Source organism: Melitaea cinxia, chromosome 8 (assembly GCF_905220565.1).
Source record: "Melitaea cinxia chromosome 8, ilMelCinx1.1, whole genome shotgun sequence".
NCBI classification, from domain to species: domain Eukaryota; kingdom Metazoa; phylum Arthropoda; class Insecta; order Lepidoptera; family Nymphalidae; genus Melitaea; species Melitaea cinxia.
The window spans coordinates 1,341,756-1,356,704 of NC_059401.1; the positions used below are offsets into that span (position 1 = coordinate 1,341,756).

Consider the following 14,949-nt stretch of genomic DNA (forward strand, 5'->3'; position numbering starts at 1 on the left):
GTATATATATATATATATATATATATATATATATATATATATATATATATATACAAATAAGTAGCTTTAGTTTATCAAGACAATAAAAAAATATAGGAATTTAATTAAAAAAAAAACTATTTTTAAAATTTTGCATAGTATGAAATTGATATATTAAGCACACATTTTTATACAATACATTTGAGGGTACTTTTTAACTCGCACACAGCTACAATTTCTATACGACGAACAAATACGCGCACTGAAATTGAAATGTCCTTAATATTTTGTATGATATGTGTTGAAATTACGTTTACTTTTTGAAGTGAAACTTCTCTCAGCGCATGAGGGTAAAATTTTTACGGATGAAACGCACTAATAATAATATTAGCGTCTAGAAGACGCGCAACGTTTTTGTCGAACAACAGAGCCACCTAGCGTGTACTGTAGAAACTACAAAGGTTGTTACATTGATGCCGATAGTATTATATTGCAAACTAACTAGATGGCGCTGGAACGGAAATCTAAAGCTTTTGATTTGTGTAAATATAAACGAGACTTAAAAATTAGTTCGCCAAAGAAGTTTCACTTCTGACATGTGTACTTTGTACGCAAGCACTTTTTTTTCTCTGTGCTGTAACACACCTAACTTAATAATAATGATGAAAGTCAATTATAATAAGTATTTTATATGTCATTATATCGAAGTCAGTTATTATATAAGTAAAAATTACGTAGTTGTATAAATAAGAGGTATAATTGAAGATGTGTGTCTGTACAATGATATTTTAACACCAATTATTTATTAAGGTCTACTTTATTTGACCTTGTCTTTAATAATTTAGTTATTTTAATTTAGTTATTTTTTTAATATTTTAGTTATTTTATACTTTTCAAAAATTTTAAAGCTATAATATAATATCAAATGCTTATATAATTAACTTAATAATAACTAATGATTTTAAAAAATGTATTTTAATACCTAATTCGTGTATGCTTTGGTTAATGAAAATTAACTCAATTTTGAAATTTTACCGACAACAATCTATCTTGAAAACTAGATCCCTTGAAAAGAGTGCTTATATTAAATTTATGTATAAAAAATTTATCGTTAATATTTTATTATATTATTAATAATATATGGCCTAAATAAGCTTGTACTTGATCTTTTTTAGCGCTGCTTTAATAGCACCTTAATCATTTTCTTTATAATGATCAAATGAAATTATTTATTAGCATAAGTGCCATACTAAATAACGCATAATGCCATTTACAGGAGTAATTGCATATTTTTCTTGTAAGATTAAATTTTAATTCGATACGGTTATTTACACCTGCGTATTTAAGTAGATATAAGTTGTAAATAAAACATTTTTTTTTTTATATTTTTGTTTTTTTTTTTATAAATCTTAAAGAAACTCTTTGTGTGTTGAATTTTTGATCAGTAAAGTTTGACATAACTTCTCTGATGCCCCCACGCTGGAGTATTTTGATGAGAATTCATCAGTAAAAAAGGGAAGTAAGATTGAATAAATTAATAAATTTTCGAAAAAATTCAATTTTATGGGTAATGGTAATTCTAATGTGATCTAATCTCTAATTTAGGCTGTCATGGTGTAATTTTTTTATCAGATATAATTAACGAAATCAAGCTATTACAAACATTTGCCCAAAAATATGTATAGAAATAAAACATTTACTGCATTAAATTAAAATTTTTATTTCCACAATAACCACATATAAAGACATTAAGAACAAACAGTAACCATAATACTAAGCTTTATTTTTACTCATAGTAACGTTGTAACTTCAAACAAATTAAGTGGCAAGCGTACAGAGTAACGCCGTGCCTCTTTTGACCCAAAAGTCTGAATTTTCCTTTCCAGAGTGTAAGTCGACTGCAACCACGAAGGCACCCATTCGAAGAGGGTAGTAGTAACACGGACAGACATAACGATCTGTAAAGGTTTTTTTTTTCAATTTTCGTTCAAGTGTTGCTATGGTAAAAAAAAATTGCTACCAAAGATTTTCAAATAACAACTGGCCAATTAATACATTTATTTTTCGTAAATAATATGACAATATTTTAATTGTGTATGTTACACATTCTGTCCGTTATCAAAGAAAAGTTTTGGCTACATTATAGAGTTAAGAATTAACGTAGAAACAATAACAGATATAAATAGCAATATTTTAACAAAAAATACATTCACCCATCTGTTATTCGACAAAGAGCCAACAGATGGATTAAGTAATTTTAATACTTTTTTTACTTCAGCCCATAATCCCTACTAATATTATAAATGTGAATATAAGTTTGTTTGTTACGCTTTCACGCGAAAACTACTTAACCATCATCATGAAACTTTGTACACGTATTTTTGGAGGTATTAGAAGCAACACAGGATACTGTTCATTTAAAAACAATTCAATGCGAGCGAAGCTGCGGGTAAAAGCTAGTAATCTATAATTCTATCCTCAAATAGCAAAAATACCTAAACCATTCTTGGCAAATAACCTTGATTTATTATTCAATTATTAAATGCCAAAATAACATGACATACTTCTAAGCCGTCTCCCAGTCGCTCTAACTGGTTTGAAATGTATGGGTGTCATAGGAAACACCAGCTGCATCGGAAGTGGTTCCTGCAAGTATCCGTCTTTCCGGAACCAACTCGCTCCTTCGAGGTATAAGCCTCTGTGCAACAATAGGGCACAGTGTTAGAATAGTTTTTGAAGTAGGTGGAACTATCTTCCTGTAGTTTCCGCTATGTTATACAATTTGGAGCAGACCAAATGCGGAAATACCCCAACCTTTCATCACAGCTAAATAATACTCCTCTCAAGTAGTGTTGTGCTCCTGTGGTGAGTAAAATTCGGTATTGTCAATTTTAGAAAAAATGTCATTGAAGTGTTACGGTATTGAAATAAAAAATAAACGTAAAGTATTCAGGTTCCATTTTTAGTTAAGAAAAATTGAAAGTTATAAATTAAAAAATGGACTTATCACCCAAATAAAGTTAGAAAAGCAAACTTACAAATTATAAAAACTGTAAAAAGTTCTGGTAGCCAAAAGCAAGAACAAGACTTGAGTGTAATATGATGATGATAACGATGAGGATGACGAAGAGAACGACGACGACGATGATGATGATGATGATAATGATGATTGGTGAGATTCTGAACATGTATTCTCACCGTATATAGACGCCACCGTCTCTGGGCGGCCTCACAAAGGCAGTCTCCTCTAGTGGCATGACGGTAAACTCCCAACACAGCGTGTCTATCGGCCAGCCTTCCCCGCGAGCTGTCGTCTACCCAGAGAATATCTATCATTATTATCAGCGATACCAAAGTTGTCATGTTGATATAAAAAAAATACTTGATAGATGTTTTAATCAAGTTGATGCATGAATTCATAATCCAAGTTAAAATGTAAGAAAATTCTAATTTACTATTGTTTTGTAGTTACCTTGATGTATCGATAAATCTTTTCCTTCACGTTACTGGCTTGATGAATCGATCGAAAAATCAGACGATGTAGTTATCTAACTGAATGCCAGTTAATAAACATAACGAGAGTAAAACGGGATCACAGAGACAGAATAGGTAAATTTGTATGTTTATGAATGTAGAAGAAATAGTTTTTACCCTTTGCCTCAATACAAAAACTTTTATCTCAGACAGTCCATCAGTCAGTTCAGCCTATTGCAGTCCACTGCTGGACATAGACGTCCCCCAGTTCACACCAGACATCGAGGTTAACTTTTAGGTGATTGTTTTAAATTTGATAAAAGCCAGTCTTGCGGTCACCAACCCGCCTGCCCAGCGTAGTGACTATGGGCAACATACATGAGTTCACGCCATTTTTGGTGCGAACTTATGGAGGCCTATGTCCAGCAGTGGACTGTATTAGGCTAAATGATAACTGTTAATCCAGAGTCAACATCTCATCAGAGACAATAGTAGAGAGAAAAAGAACTATAACTAGCTCTTTCTGTCTCTACCTATCTCACTCGTACCAGGAGAAAATTGACCTACCTGCATGACAGCAGTAAGGAAACCCGTGGGCGCAACTAAGGCCGGCAACCAGGAAAATTGACCTACCTGCATGACAGCAGTAAGGAAACCCGTGGGCGCAACTAAGGCCGGCAACCAGCACAGTGTGGGAGGGGAGCGCGGAGCGTTGGCCCAGCTCTGCAGGTGTGAGCCTCGCAACCACAGCTCACGGCACCATGCGCCCAGAGGTTTCAACGAAGGCCTACCTGCATTCATCAAATTATTGATAACCCCACCAAACATTTATATACTGTGGTATAAAACAGCAGACACCCTGCTCAAAATCTGGAGCCGTCTTACTTGAGAAGCACCTGACACAGTGTTAGGATAGTTTTTGAAGTAGTTGGAACTATCTTCCGATAGTTTCCGCTATGCTATACAATTTGGAGAACCAATTGGGGAAGTACCTCAACCTTACAGAAGATCGCAGCCAAATAATATTGCTATCAAGTAATATTGTTTTCCTGTTCTGTGTTTCTGTGGTAGTAATGTGGCTAGAGCGCCTGCAAAGTCAAAGGTAGTACCAACAACGGACTTACGATGCTTCTGTTTCGGGCTTCCATAGGATACGGTAACCGCCTTATAAAAATAGACCTTTATCGACAGTCTGAAAATACATACTACTGGCAAGCCAAAGCGGAAAATACATAAGCAACTCATGGAAGTAAAATCAAAAGTGTATCAATTAGCATTGGACGGAATATTTATTTCAAAAGTGCGAAAAGTAAATTGACTAGAAACTAACCCTTCTGCCAGAACACTGGTACTTTGCCTTCGAAAATACAGGTATACATTGTCTCCAGTATTTCAGACATTATCACTAAGCCTTCTATAGCGCGACGTAACTCCTGTACGAGGAAAAAGAAATGTTAGACCTATTTCTTATTCCGCCATGCCCTGCATAAATATGAAATATGATTTTGAAGTCAAAAACTACTTGTTTTTTAAATAACATGGTGACCTGGAGTCCAGCAACAATGTTGTTGATGAGCACGTTGTAGTAGCCGATCTCCTGCAACAGCGACACGCACATGGGCATCACGATCTCCGGCCCCATCATACGCTCGGTGGTCTCCACATCGATGCAGGCCGGTAGCTTTGAGAGCATCTCTGCTGCTAGATCGTCCACCTTTACCGAATTTTATGCGTTTATAAGATTTTCAGATTCCTATGCCATATTCATATCACATCTTCAAATTTCTGGTATTATTTCAAATTTATTTGATTCCAACAAATCAAAACAATCATGATATAGAAAAAAAAATACAACTTATATTTGAAATCGGGTAAAGAAAATTTCAAATTTCCTACCTTCTGATCTTCCCCACCCCCACCACCACCACCCCCTGTGGACGCCAACGCGAACAGAGTTGAACACATAATCCGGGCATCCTTAAAGTAAATAAAACTGAGATTAATTATATCCGTACATCTAGTGTATGTTATTCTTCTTGGTTGAACCAGCGCTTAATTTGTAGTCGATAACAATATGATGAATATTTAGAATATTGGGTAGTATTGATAAATTTCGATTATATAATTATTTAAATTGACCCAACTCTACAAACTGACCTAAGATCAGAGATTCAGTCCTTGAAATCAATCACAAATACACTTTAATCAACATATACCTGTATCATCGATAACATTAAAAGCACATCACCTGAGCTAAAGTAGCAACGTCAGCAGACGCGTGCTGCCCCACTGACTCAGCGCGCTCGGACGCTGGCAACAGGTCGAGGAAGTCTCGATACGATTCCAGGCTACCGTCACGTGGGATGTGGTATGCGGGTATACTTGATAATCTAAACGGAGATAAGAAAAATTACAATAACATAATGTGATAAACGATTGCCAATTTTCCGAATAAGCAAATAAACTTCACAAAACAATTTCGAAAGAAAATATTTAAATACAATTTTTTTCACACTACTTGTACCAAAAAATGAGCGTGCTTGGACCACACGACTGAAGTAAAACTTCTATAGGTCTGCACAATTATAGGCCTGCACTGTGTTTTAGATATACGAAACGTAATTGACTATGAGCGAAAGAGAGAAAGAATGTGATCGCACCTCTCTCTTTTGCACTTGTCACGCATACACCAGCTTACCCCCCAAGTCAATCGTGCGTAAAGAAATTTTACTTCAAAGATAGATATATATAGATATACTAGCTGACTCGGCAAACGTTGTCTTGCCGCTAAACACTATTTAAACGTAGGGGTTGGTGGGTGAAATTTTAGGGCTGTTTGTATTTTTCAACGCCAAATCATAATAAAATAACAAATAAATAATTTATCTAAAAATTAAAAAAAAATTGGGGTGGACTACCCTTAACATTTAGGGGGATGAAAAATAGATGTTTTTCGATTCTCAGACCTACCCGATAAGCACACAAAATTTCACGAGAATCAGTCAAGCCGTTTCGGAGGAGTTTAATTACAAAGACCGCGACACTAGAATTTTATTTATTAGAAGAAGATATATACATATAACCTATAATGTAACATAATAACCTATAAAACGGAGTATCCAGGGCCTCTTCGCAAAAGAATTGATTAATATACGCGATCAGAACACGTTTATCCCAATCATCCGTAATATGCCCACCATAGTTGATGATGGCGAATAAATACCGCAGAGCATCCCATGGTACCTCTTCGTATTCTTCTAAGTAATTCGCAAGTAGGTTGTCAGAAACCTAGAGAAGAATCTTATTGGAATATAGTGGTTCTAAACCTATTGGCGATGGACCGTTTGTCAAAATGTAGGGGGGGGGGGATATGTTGTACTTAGTTACTCCTAATTTAAAGGTTGTTGTAGTATTTTGATCTAGCCTAGTAAGACTCACTCACTTGGCACCCCACTTTCGCGGACCAGTTGGGGTCCTTCCCGAGACCACCAGTGATCAGTGGAAAATTGGTTTAAAACCAATGTTGTAATATAACTAGCTTACCTGACTGACGTTGTCCCGTTTTGCGAACAAGTATTGGAAAACTTTAAATAAAAAAAATAACCGAATTTGCCTAATCGATTTTGAGTTTTGCGCTTAGTATCACGTTTAGAATTTACCCAGTCGATTTTGCGCTTAGTCACGTTTAGTGATTCATTTTTATTTACATAAGTCCACTGCTGGACATAGGCCTACCCAAGTTCACGCCAGACATCCTGGTTTTCCGTGATCCTCGTCCAACCCACATCGTTATATAAGTAATAATAATAATAATAGTAATAATCTTTATTGGATACAAACATAAACTATACAATACAGATTACCCTGACTCCTGCACTAGTGTGCACTGTGTTGCAGAAGCCAGTATCCTCCCCTTTAATATATGTAATAACAAAGTATGCCCTTAAAAACTAATTATTATAAATTCAATGAAATGATGTACAAAAAAATCAAAACTAGCTAACATATAGTAAATAGAGTATATCATCATCATTACAGCCTTTACAGTCCACTGCTGGACGTAAGCCTCCACAAGTTTACGCCAAAAATAGCGTGAACTCATGTGTTTTGCCCATAGTCACCACGCTGGGCAGGCGGGTTGGTGACCGTAGGGCTGGCTTTGTCGCACCGAAGACGCTGCTGCCCGTCTTCGGCCTGTATATTTCAAAGCCAGCAGTTGGATGGTTATCCCGCCATCGGTCGGCTTTTCAAGTTCCAAGGTGGTAGCGGAACTGTGTTATCCCTTAGTCGCCTCTTACGACACCCACGGGAAGAGAGAGGGTGGCTATATTCTTTAGTACCGTAGCCACACAGTACAAATAGAGTATATAGATAAGTACAAAATAAATACCAATTTTACATCAAAATTTCCAAATTATACCTCAAAATCAGAATCATTGAAGCTATAAACAGCGTTATATCCAAGCTGACGGAAGCGTTTACGAGCTATAAGAGAGCAGTGGAAGAAGGACACACAGAAGAGTAGTCGTCGATACTTGGGAGTCGCTTCGTCGAATTTGTCTTCGTTTAGATTCGAAAATATTCGTACCAAATTTCCCTTCAAACCCTGTAACAATATCATATTATGTGATATTGCAAGGCGTTTGTGATTATATACGAATGTAAACAACACAACTTATATTGAAATAAATTCTCATTGCTTAAGTAAATACCAACCAACCCAATGTTCATTGGGTTTGTGTTTGCAATCAAATCAAATCATTTGAAGAGTATGCCGAAAATAATTAACAATGGGCTATTTGACAATGTGAAAAATAAAGTGTAAATTGCTGTTATCACTATATATTATGAGTTTAAAAGTGGTTATTCATTAATATAAGTTGGAAAAAATAATTAATTAATTTAAAAATCAATAAATACAAATTCATTTTTTGAAGCGTATGTCACGTGACACAGAACGTTCCTGATTGGTCGAGTTTATGATGACGTCACTTGCCTGTAACCGCATTTACCTGCTTGTTGTGTTCTTATGCTTTCGAATTTGTTTTAAAAGAATATCCTATTTTATCCATTGTTTTCGGGTGATTTATTGCAATATTTTACAAATTCTGTCAGCTTTATCATGGACAACGATTTTGTAAAAGCAGACAGCAGAAACCTGCCCCAAGTCGACGCAATCATGGTCGGATTATTTTTCAAAAATAATTCCGATTTCTTTGCTTCGGAACTAAATAATTGTGTTTACTCGCAAACGAAAAAAAAACGACTCCAATTATATCGACAAGTTGTAGTAGTAGTGTGTCGTACAACGTAAGTGTTGTTGTTGTTGTTGTTGCTGTCCTAAGGTACCCCAGTGGTACAAAGGGCCCTCGTGAGACGTCTCCATCCGCTCCTGTCCTGTGCCTCTCGCTCCACGTCCCTCCAACTAAGCCCGGCCGCTCGCAGCTCGGCGTCGATAGTCCGCTGCCACGTGTGCGCCGGCCGGCCCCGTCTCCTACTCCCGCGCGGCCTCCACGTGAACGCGACCCTGGCGGCGCTGTCCTCTGGTCTTCGGAGGGTGTATCCTATCCACTTCCACTTCCGCTGAGCAATTTCTTGCTTGATCGGGATTTGGTGGCATCGATTCCAGAGATCCTCGTTGCTGATAGTGTTTGGCCAGAATTTGCGCAGGATGAACCTAAGGCATTTGTTGACGAACACTTGTAGCTTGTGCGTCAGACCCTTTGTCTCTTTCCATGTCTCGCAGCCGAAGAGCAAGACAGACTTCACTAAGGAATCGAAAAGGGAAATCTTGATCCGCCGGGTGAGCACGTTCGAATCCCAGACCGGTTTTAATTGGGCAAAGGTGGCTTTCGCTTTTTTGATTCGCGCGTCGACGTCGTCATCAGAGCCCCCGCTGTTGGTCACGGTGCTGCCGAGATATACAAATTTCGTGACAGTTTCCAGTGGTGCCCCGTTGAGTGTGATGGAGCGATTGTCGCATGACTGAACACGCATTTCGACGGTCTTCCTAGTATTGATTCGTAGCCCCTTATCTTGAGCTACCTCTCGTAATGAGTTCAGCTTCATTTGTAGATCGGGCAGTGAAGACGAGATCAACACTATGTCGTCCGCGTATTCGAGGTCCTCCAGGTGCGAGCCATCGCTCCATGCGATGCCTCTAGGTGTCTCGGTTACCTTCCGCATGACGTCGTCGAGCAGGATGACGAAGAGCAGCGGCGACAGGAGGCAGCCCTGTTTGACTCCTGCAGTCATCGAAATTGGTTCCCCTAGGGCTTGGTCGTGCACTACTCTGCAAGTACTGTCATTATATAGGGACTGGATTATACCTATATACTTGCTCGGTATTCCTCTTCGCCTGAGGCTGGACCACAGTGCGCTCCACTTCACGGAGTCGAAGGCTTTTTCGAAGTCGACGAAAGCCAGGAAAAGTTCGGCTCGCCACTCCACGCACGATTCGATGAGTACGCGCAAGGTGTTCGTGTGGTCAGTGCATGAACGCCCAGAACGGAACCCGGCCTGCTCCTCCCGAAGTGTTTTCATAATCTCTGGGGCCATACGGTTGAGAAGTACTTTTGCCAGTACTTTAGTAGCAGTTGGTAAGAGCGTTATGCCTCTCCAGTTATCGCTGACTGACAAGTCACCTTTCTTCGGTACCTTCACGAGCAAACCTTGCTTCCATTCGCAGGGGACACGCTCCGTCTCCCAAACGCGCTGCAAGAGGGGACAGAGTATCTCGGCTGACCTAGCCGGGTCCGCCTTAAAGAGCTCCACGTTGATGTTGTCCACTCCTGGCGCCTTTCCTGTCTTTAGCTGTTTGATGGCAGCGACTACTTCTGCGTATGTAGGTGGAGTCGTTGGCAGATTCAGGAGTGGTCCTGGGCTGTTTGGAACAGTCGTCGGTTGAGTTTGGCATTGGGTTAATAGGTTGGAGAAGTGCTCGGTCCATCGTTTAAGTTGCTCCTCTGTAGTACAAAGCAGCTGTCCCGTGGCGTCCTTCAGCGGCTTTTTGGAGGGACGTGACTTGTTGCACAAACGCTTAGTGACGTCGTACAACTCCCTCATGTTTGATACCTTGGCTGCTGCGTTGGCCCGGTCGGCTAGCTCGTCGGCGGCGCGTCGTATGTCGCGTCTAGCCAATTTACGAATTTGGAGACGTATGGCTGCGTATTCTTCATCGAGGGTCTTTTTGGTGGTAAAGTTATTAGCGGCCAGCAGGTCTAGCTTTATACTCTGCCTTTTCTCTATTGCAGACCACAGCTCCTGGGACATCCAAGGTTCTTGTTTGGAGTGTTTATAGCCTAGGGCTTTTTCGCCGGCTTTAGTGAAGGCAGTACGCATACGCTCCCAAGCTTCGTCCATGTCCTCGTCTTCCAGGTCTTCCAAAAGTTCAAATTGGTTGCGAAGGCAGATACTAAACTCCTTTCTTCCTTCTTCGCTCCTCAGGATCTGCAAATTGAACTTTTTGGATGCCTTCTCAACCTTACGTCGAGCTGCTGCCATCCTGAGACGTACATCAGCAACAACAAGATGGTGATCGCTATCCGCATCCGCGCCGCGACGGTTCCTAACATCGAGTAGCGATGTTCTCCATGCTCTGCTTATCGCAATATGATCGATCTGGTTTCGGGTCACACCATCAGGAGAAATCCAGGTGATTTTGTGGCACTCCTTGTGCTTGAACAGGGTTCCTCCGATCACCAGATCGTGTGCAGAGCACAGGTCGCCGAAGAGTTCTCCGTTTTCGTTTATTACTCCGGCGGCCCCTTCGCGTCCCATGTAATGCTCTCGGTCCTCGTTGTCTGAGCCCATCTTGGCATTCAGGTCTCCCATCAGGATTACTATATCCTGCTTCTTTCTGCTCTTCAAGGTCGACTCCAGCTGCTCGTAAAAACTCTCCTTTTCATCCGGCAATGCCGAGTTAGTTGGGGCGTAACATTGGATCACAGTGATTTTTCTGACTCTAGATGAGAACCGAGCTGTGATGATTCGTTCCGATATCGGATTCCAGGACAGAAGGCTGTTCTTCGCGCTACGGCTTAGGAGCAGCCCCACGCCGTACTCCCGAGTTGCGTTCTCATCCTCTTTTCCACTGTACAGAAGGGTCGAGTCAAAATCAGACGTTATTTCACCAAATCCGTTCCATCTCGTTTCGCTTAATCCTAGGATATGAATGCTGTAGTCCCGCATGATTTTGGCTACCTGCGGAAGCCTTTCAGGTTGAGTCATGGTTCTGACATTCCAACATGCAATCCGTGTCCGTAATTTCGCGCTAAAGGTCATCGGTAATAAGGGGGATCGGTCTTTATTTCTCTTTGAGGGTTTCACAATCTGTTACTTTAAGAATGTGCAGGTGATTAGCCCACAGCATCCCGATCACGGTGACGGGGCTGCCATCTTTGCAACCGTGCTCACAGGGCCAGTCTTTTTAGGGAGACCTAAGGCTTCTGGTAGCCTAAACCGCTGGTTTTTACCAGTGAGTGGTTCTTCTCACGAACCCTCCTCCTTTCACATCCGGGCTTGGGACCGGCAACGTAAGTAGACCAATAAATTAACAAACGCACTAGCACTAGCAAGCAATAATTTTTATAGGTTTATATTATAAACGATGATAGTCTTTTTATAAAATTTTGATTGACTTTGTTGTCAGGAATAAAAATAAATAAAACTTTTTTTTTTAAATTTACTCACCAAAGGGAATAGTTTTATTTAAAACTCCCAAATATAAATTAATTAAAATAAACAGTCTAAAATTATCTTCAAGGTCAGAAAAAGTACTATTTAATTTTTTTCAAGCATATTCATATTTAATATATGTTCATGTGGTATGTGGGTGTGTTTATGTATTAAATGAACTAAAAAATAGCAGTCAACAGGGATTCCAATATACATCATTGGCTTTTTTATGATTAAGTGCAAAGTATTCTGCATACATTTCATTTTTTAACATCTTCATTTATCCATGTAATGCTCGTACTGGATTCAGACACCTTTGATGGAGTAGCTGTAAGTCAGGAAGAATCTTGTTGCAAAGGATTTTCTTTGCATAAAGATTTTTCATCATCCACGAAGTTGATCCTTTTCTTTATATTATTAGCACCAGACGTAGATGGCTTTTTTGGCAAAAGCATAAATTCATTTACAATGGAGAAGTATAACTATACAAAACAGTAGTATTGAGAGGAGAAATAGCTGTATCTCTTGTTAGGGACTTAGTTTGCACTCTCTTGCTTCTCGTACGCACTTTATTTATCAAATGACACTGGACTGATTTTTCTACTATTACAACAGGTTCTGTTAACACTTTTCTCACATTTTTGGGATAATTCTGAAATAAAAAACTATTAATTAATTTATAAATTATTTAGTAATTATATGATATTACTGTCTCAGTTAATTGAAATAAAACTCTGGAAGCGTAGAAATAATTTCAGTATGCTGTAGAGACTAAGTTTGCATACTTTTTGTACAAGTTTCGATTGCAGTAGCAGTAGGCTCATCATTGTTTATTATAGGTTGTTGAATATCTTAACTTTTCCATCTGTAACAAACAAACAAGTTTGTCAGGACCTTTAAGTGTAATACTTTTTGAAATCATAGGTCTGTAGTTACAATTTGTAATTAATATTATGGAAAACAACAGAAATATTATACTAGTGAAGTGAATTGCACAAGACATTCTGTTAAAAACATTAGTGGTATTATAACCTCAAATGAATACAAATTATTTACATTCAGATTGTAATAAATTTTTAAAAATATATAAATATTATGTTTACTTACATCGAAACGGTCTTCACAGGAGAAAATATTTGTACTATTCGCTATGTAATAATCCCTCCGAGAAAGTTGCAACCACTTTCGGCGCACTTTGACATTCTTTGGAACACTTACGAATAGTTTTTATGGAGTATTTATCGACGTATTCGTACATTTTGGAACTGCACACCATTTGTAACTTATTTTATTACATAAATCACTGTTATAATAACACTTTCTTTTTTTGTTTGCAACAAATGTATGTAAACAGGTGCCACAGATCAGACTACAGGCAAGTGACGTCACCGACCCCGTTGCGGCGCCATATTGTCAAAATAGCGTATTGGCGAGATATTTAAATGTTGTACTTTTCGTTTGATATTTTTCAGCAAATATTTACAAGAATTTAAAAGAAAAAGCTATTACTGGGTTTTTAAAACCAGTCAAATAGCCTATTGCTATAAAATGACTTCGAAATACAATTTTTCCGTTAATTGAACTAATTTGCACTGGAAATCTCTGTATTCTAGTGTAAATCCTAAAATACCTTAATTCTATAATTCTTCTGACCTTGTACCGTCGACTAACAACTTTTATTTTTTATTTTTTATATCACTAGGTCGGCAAACAAGCGTACGGCTCACCTGATGGTAAGCGATTACCGTAGCTTATAGACGCCTGCAACACCGGAAGCATCGCAAGCGCGTTGCCGACCCAATCCCCACGAACTCTGGTCACCTTACTCACCAACAGCAACACAATACTGCTTGAAAGCAGTATTATTTAGCTGTGATCTAAATAATCTATCTATCTATCTAATAAAATAAGCAATCTTATTTTAACTTCATATCTGATACATAACACTTTGGGGGTGTATGGGGAACACGGTGTTCAGTTCCTCGTCCGCCATTGCAAAGGGAGGATCCTCCGACCAGACGGTGTTATGTCTGGCGGGCTAACGTCCCGACGGTTGTTATCGGGATCTTGTATATGTACTTAATCACTTTGAAAACTCTAATAGCGTCAGTTTTCTCTAATTACGTAGTTCGTAGTCGTTCGTATTTCGCGCGATAGATGTCGCCACAACACTAACCTGTGGTGGTTCTGTGGTCATCTTGATAGATCGCTGTAGTACTGATAAGGGGAACTTCTCGTCTGGCATGGATGAGAGCCAGAGACGGAAACGCGGATGAATTCGGGGGTTGTCGAGACCTCGTAGTGCTCCCAACCAGGCACAAGCGAGGTGACAATTCGCGAGGAACACCCAACCACCCTCCTTCATTCCATGTGCTAACATTCTAGGATAATGATGAACAAACATAAGAATGGAAGAAAAAAATGTGTGACACGCGAACGGAACTTACTCCTCGAAAATGAGTATCGTAATATTTAAAAATATATTCAACATGCAAAGGGGGTAAATTAAGAAATTTACTATATCAACGAAGACATAATATAATTTTATTTACATTTTAAAATGTTTTACTTATATTATTTACACAAATATGTGACATTAAAGTGAAAGGCGCGTAAGACACGTAACGAGGTAATACGTCACTATCTACATCAATGCCCCAGCGTTACTGTCATACCAATTGCGTTGCAGACACTAGCCCCACTATCAATACAGCGCATGCCAACAAGCTTTGGTTACCTTACTTACTGCACTGCTGTCAACACATCTAGAATCTATACTACCTACTCACTAATAGTACACAACTCAGTACAGAAACTTTG

The 14,949-nt window shown here is 38.8% G+C and overlaps 1 protein-coding gene across 1 annotated transcript in view; it reads right to left on the reverse strand.

Annotated features, from left to right (window-relative positions):
• Positions 1-1,679: 1,679 nt before the first annotated feature.
• Positions 1,680-14,949, reverse strand: part of LOC123655626 (dynein axonemal heavy chain 2) — a 78,386-nt gene continuing 65,116 nt past the window's right edge. Inside the window, exons 71-81 of the mRNA XM_045591386.1 lie at positions 14,306-14,510; positions 7,874-8,059; positions 6,557-6,741; positions 5,702-5,843; positions 5,350-5,430; positions 5,000-5,167; positions 4,784-4,886; positions 4,087-4,244; positions 3,178-3,293; positions 2,544-2,677; positions 1,680-1,937 (exon numbers count right to left, since the gene is read on the reverse strand). Of these exons, the coding sequence (XP_045447342.1) occupies positions 1,798-1,937; positions 2,544-2,677; positions 3,178-3,293; positions 4,087-4,244; positions 4,784-4,886; positions 5,000-5,167; positions 5,350-5,430; positions 5,702-5,843; positions 6,557-6,741; positions 7,874-8,059; positions 14,306-14,510 (1,618 nt within the window). The 3' untranslated portion in view covers positions 1,680-1,797. The remainder of the gene's footprint in view (positions 1,938-2,543; positions 2,678-3,177; positions 3,294-4,086; positions 4,245-4,783; positions 4,887-4,999; positions 5,168-5,349; positions 5,431-5,701; positions 5,844-6,556; positions 6,742-7,873; positions 8,060-14,305; positions 14,511-14,949) is intronic.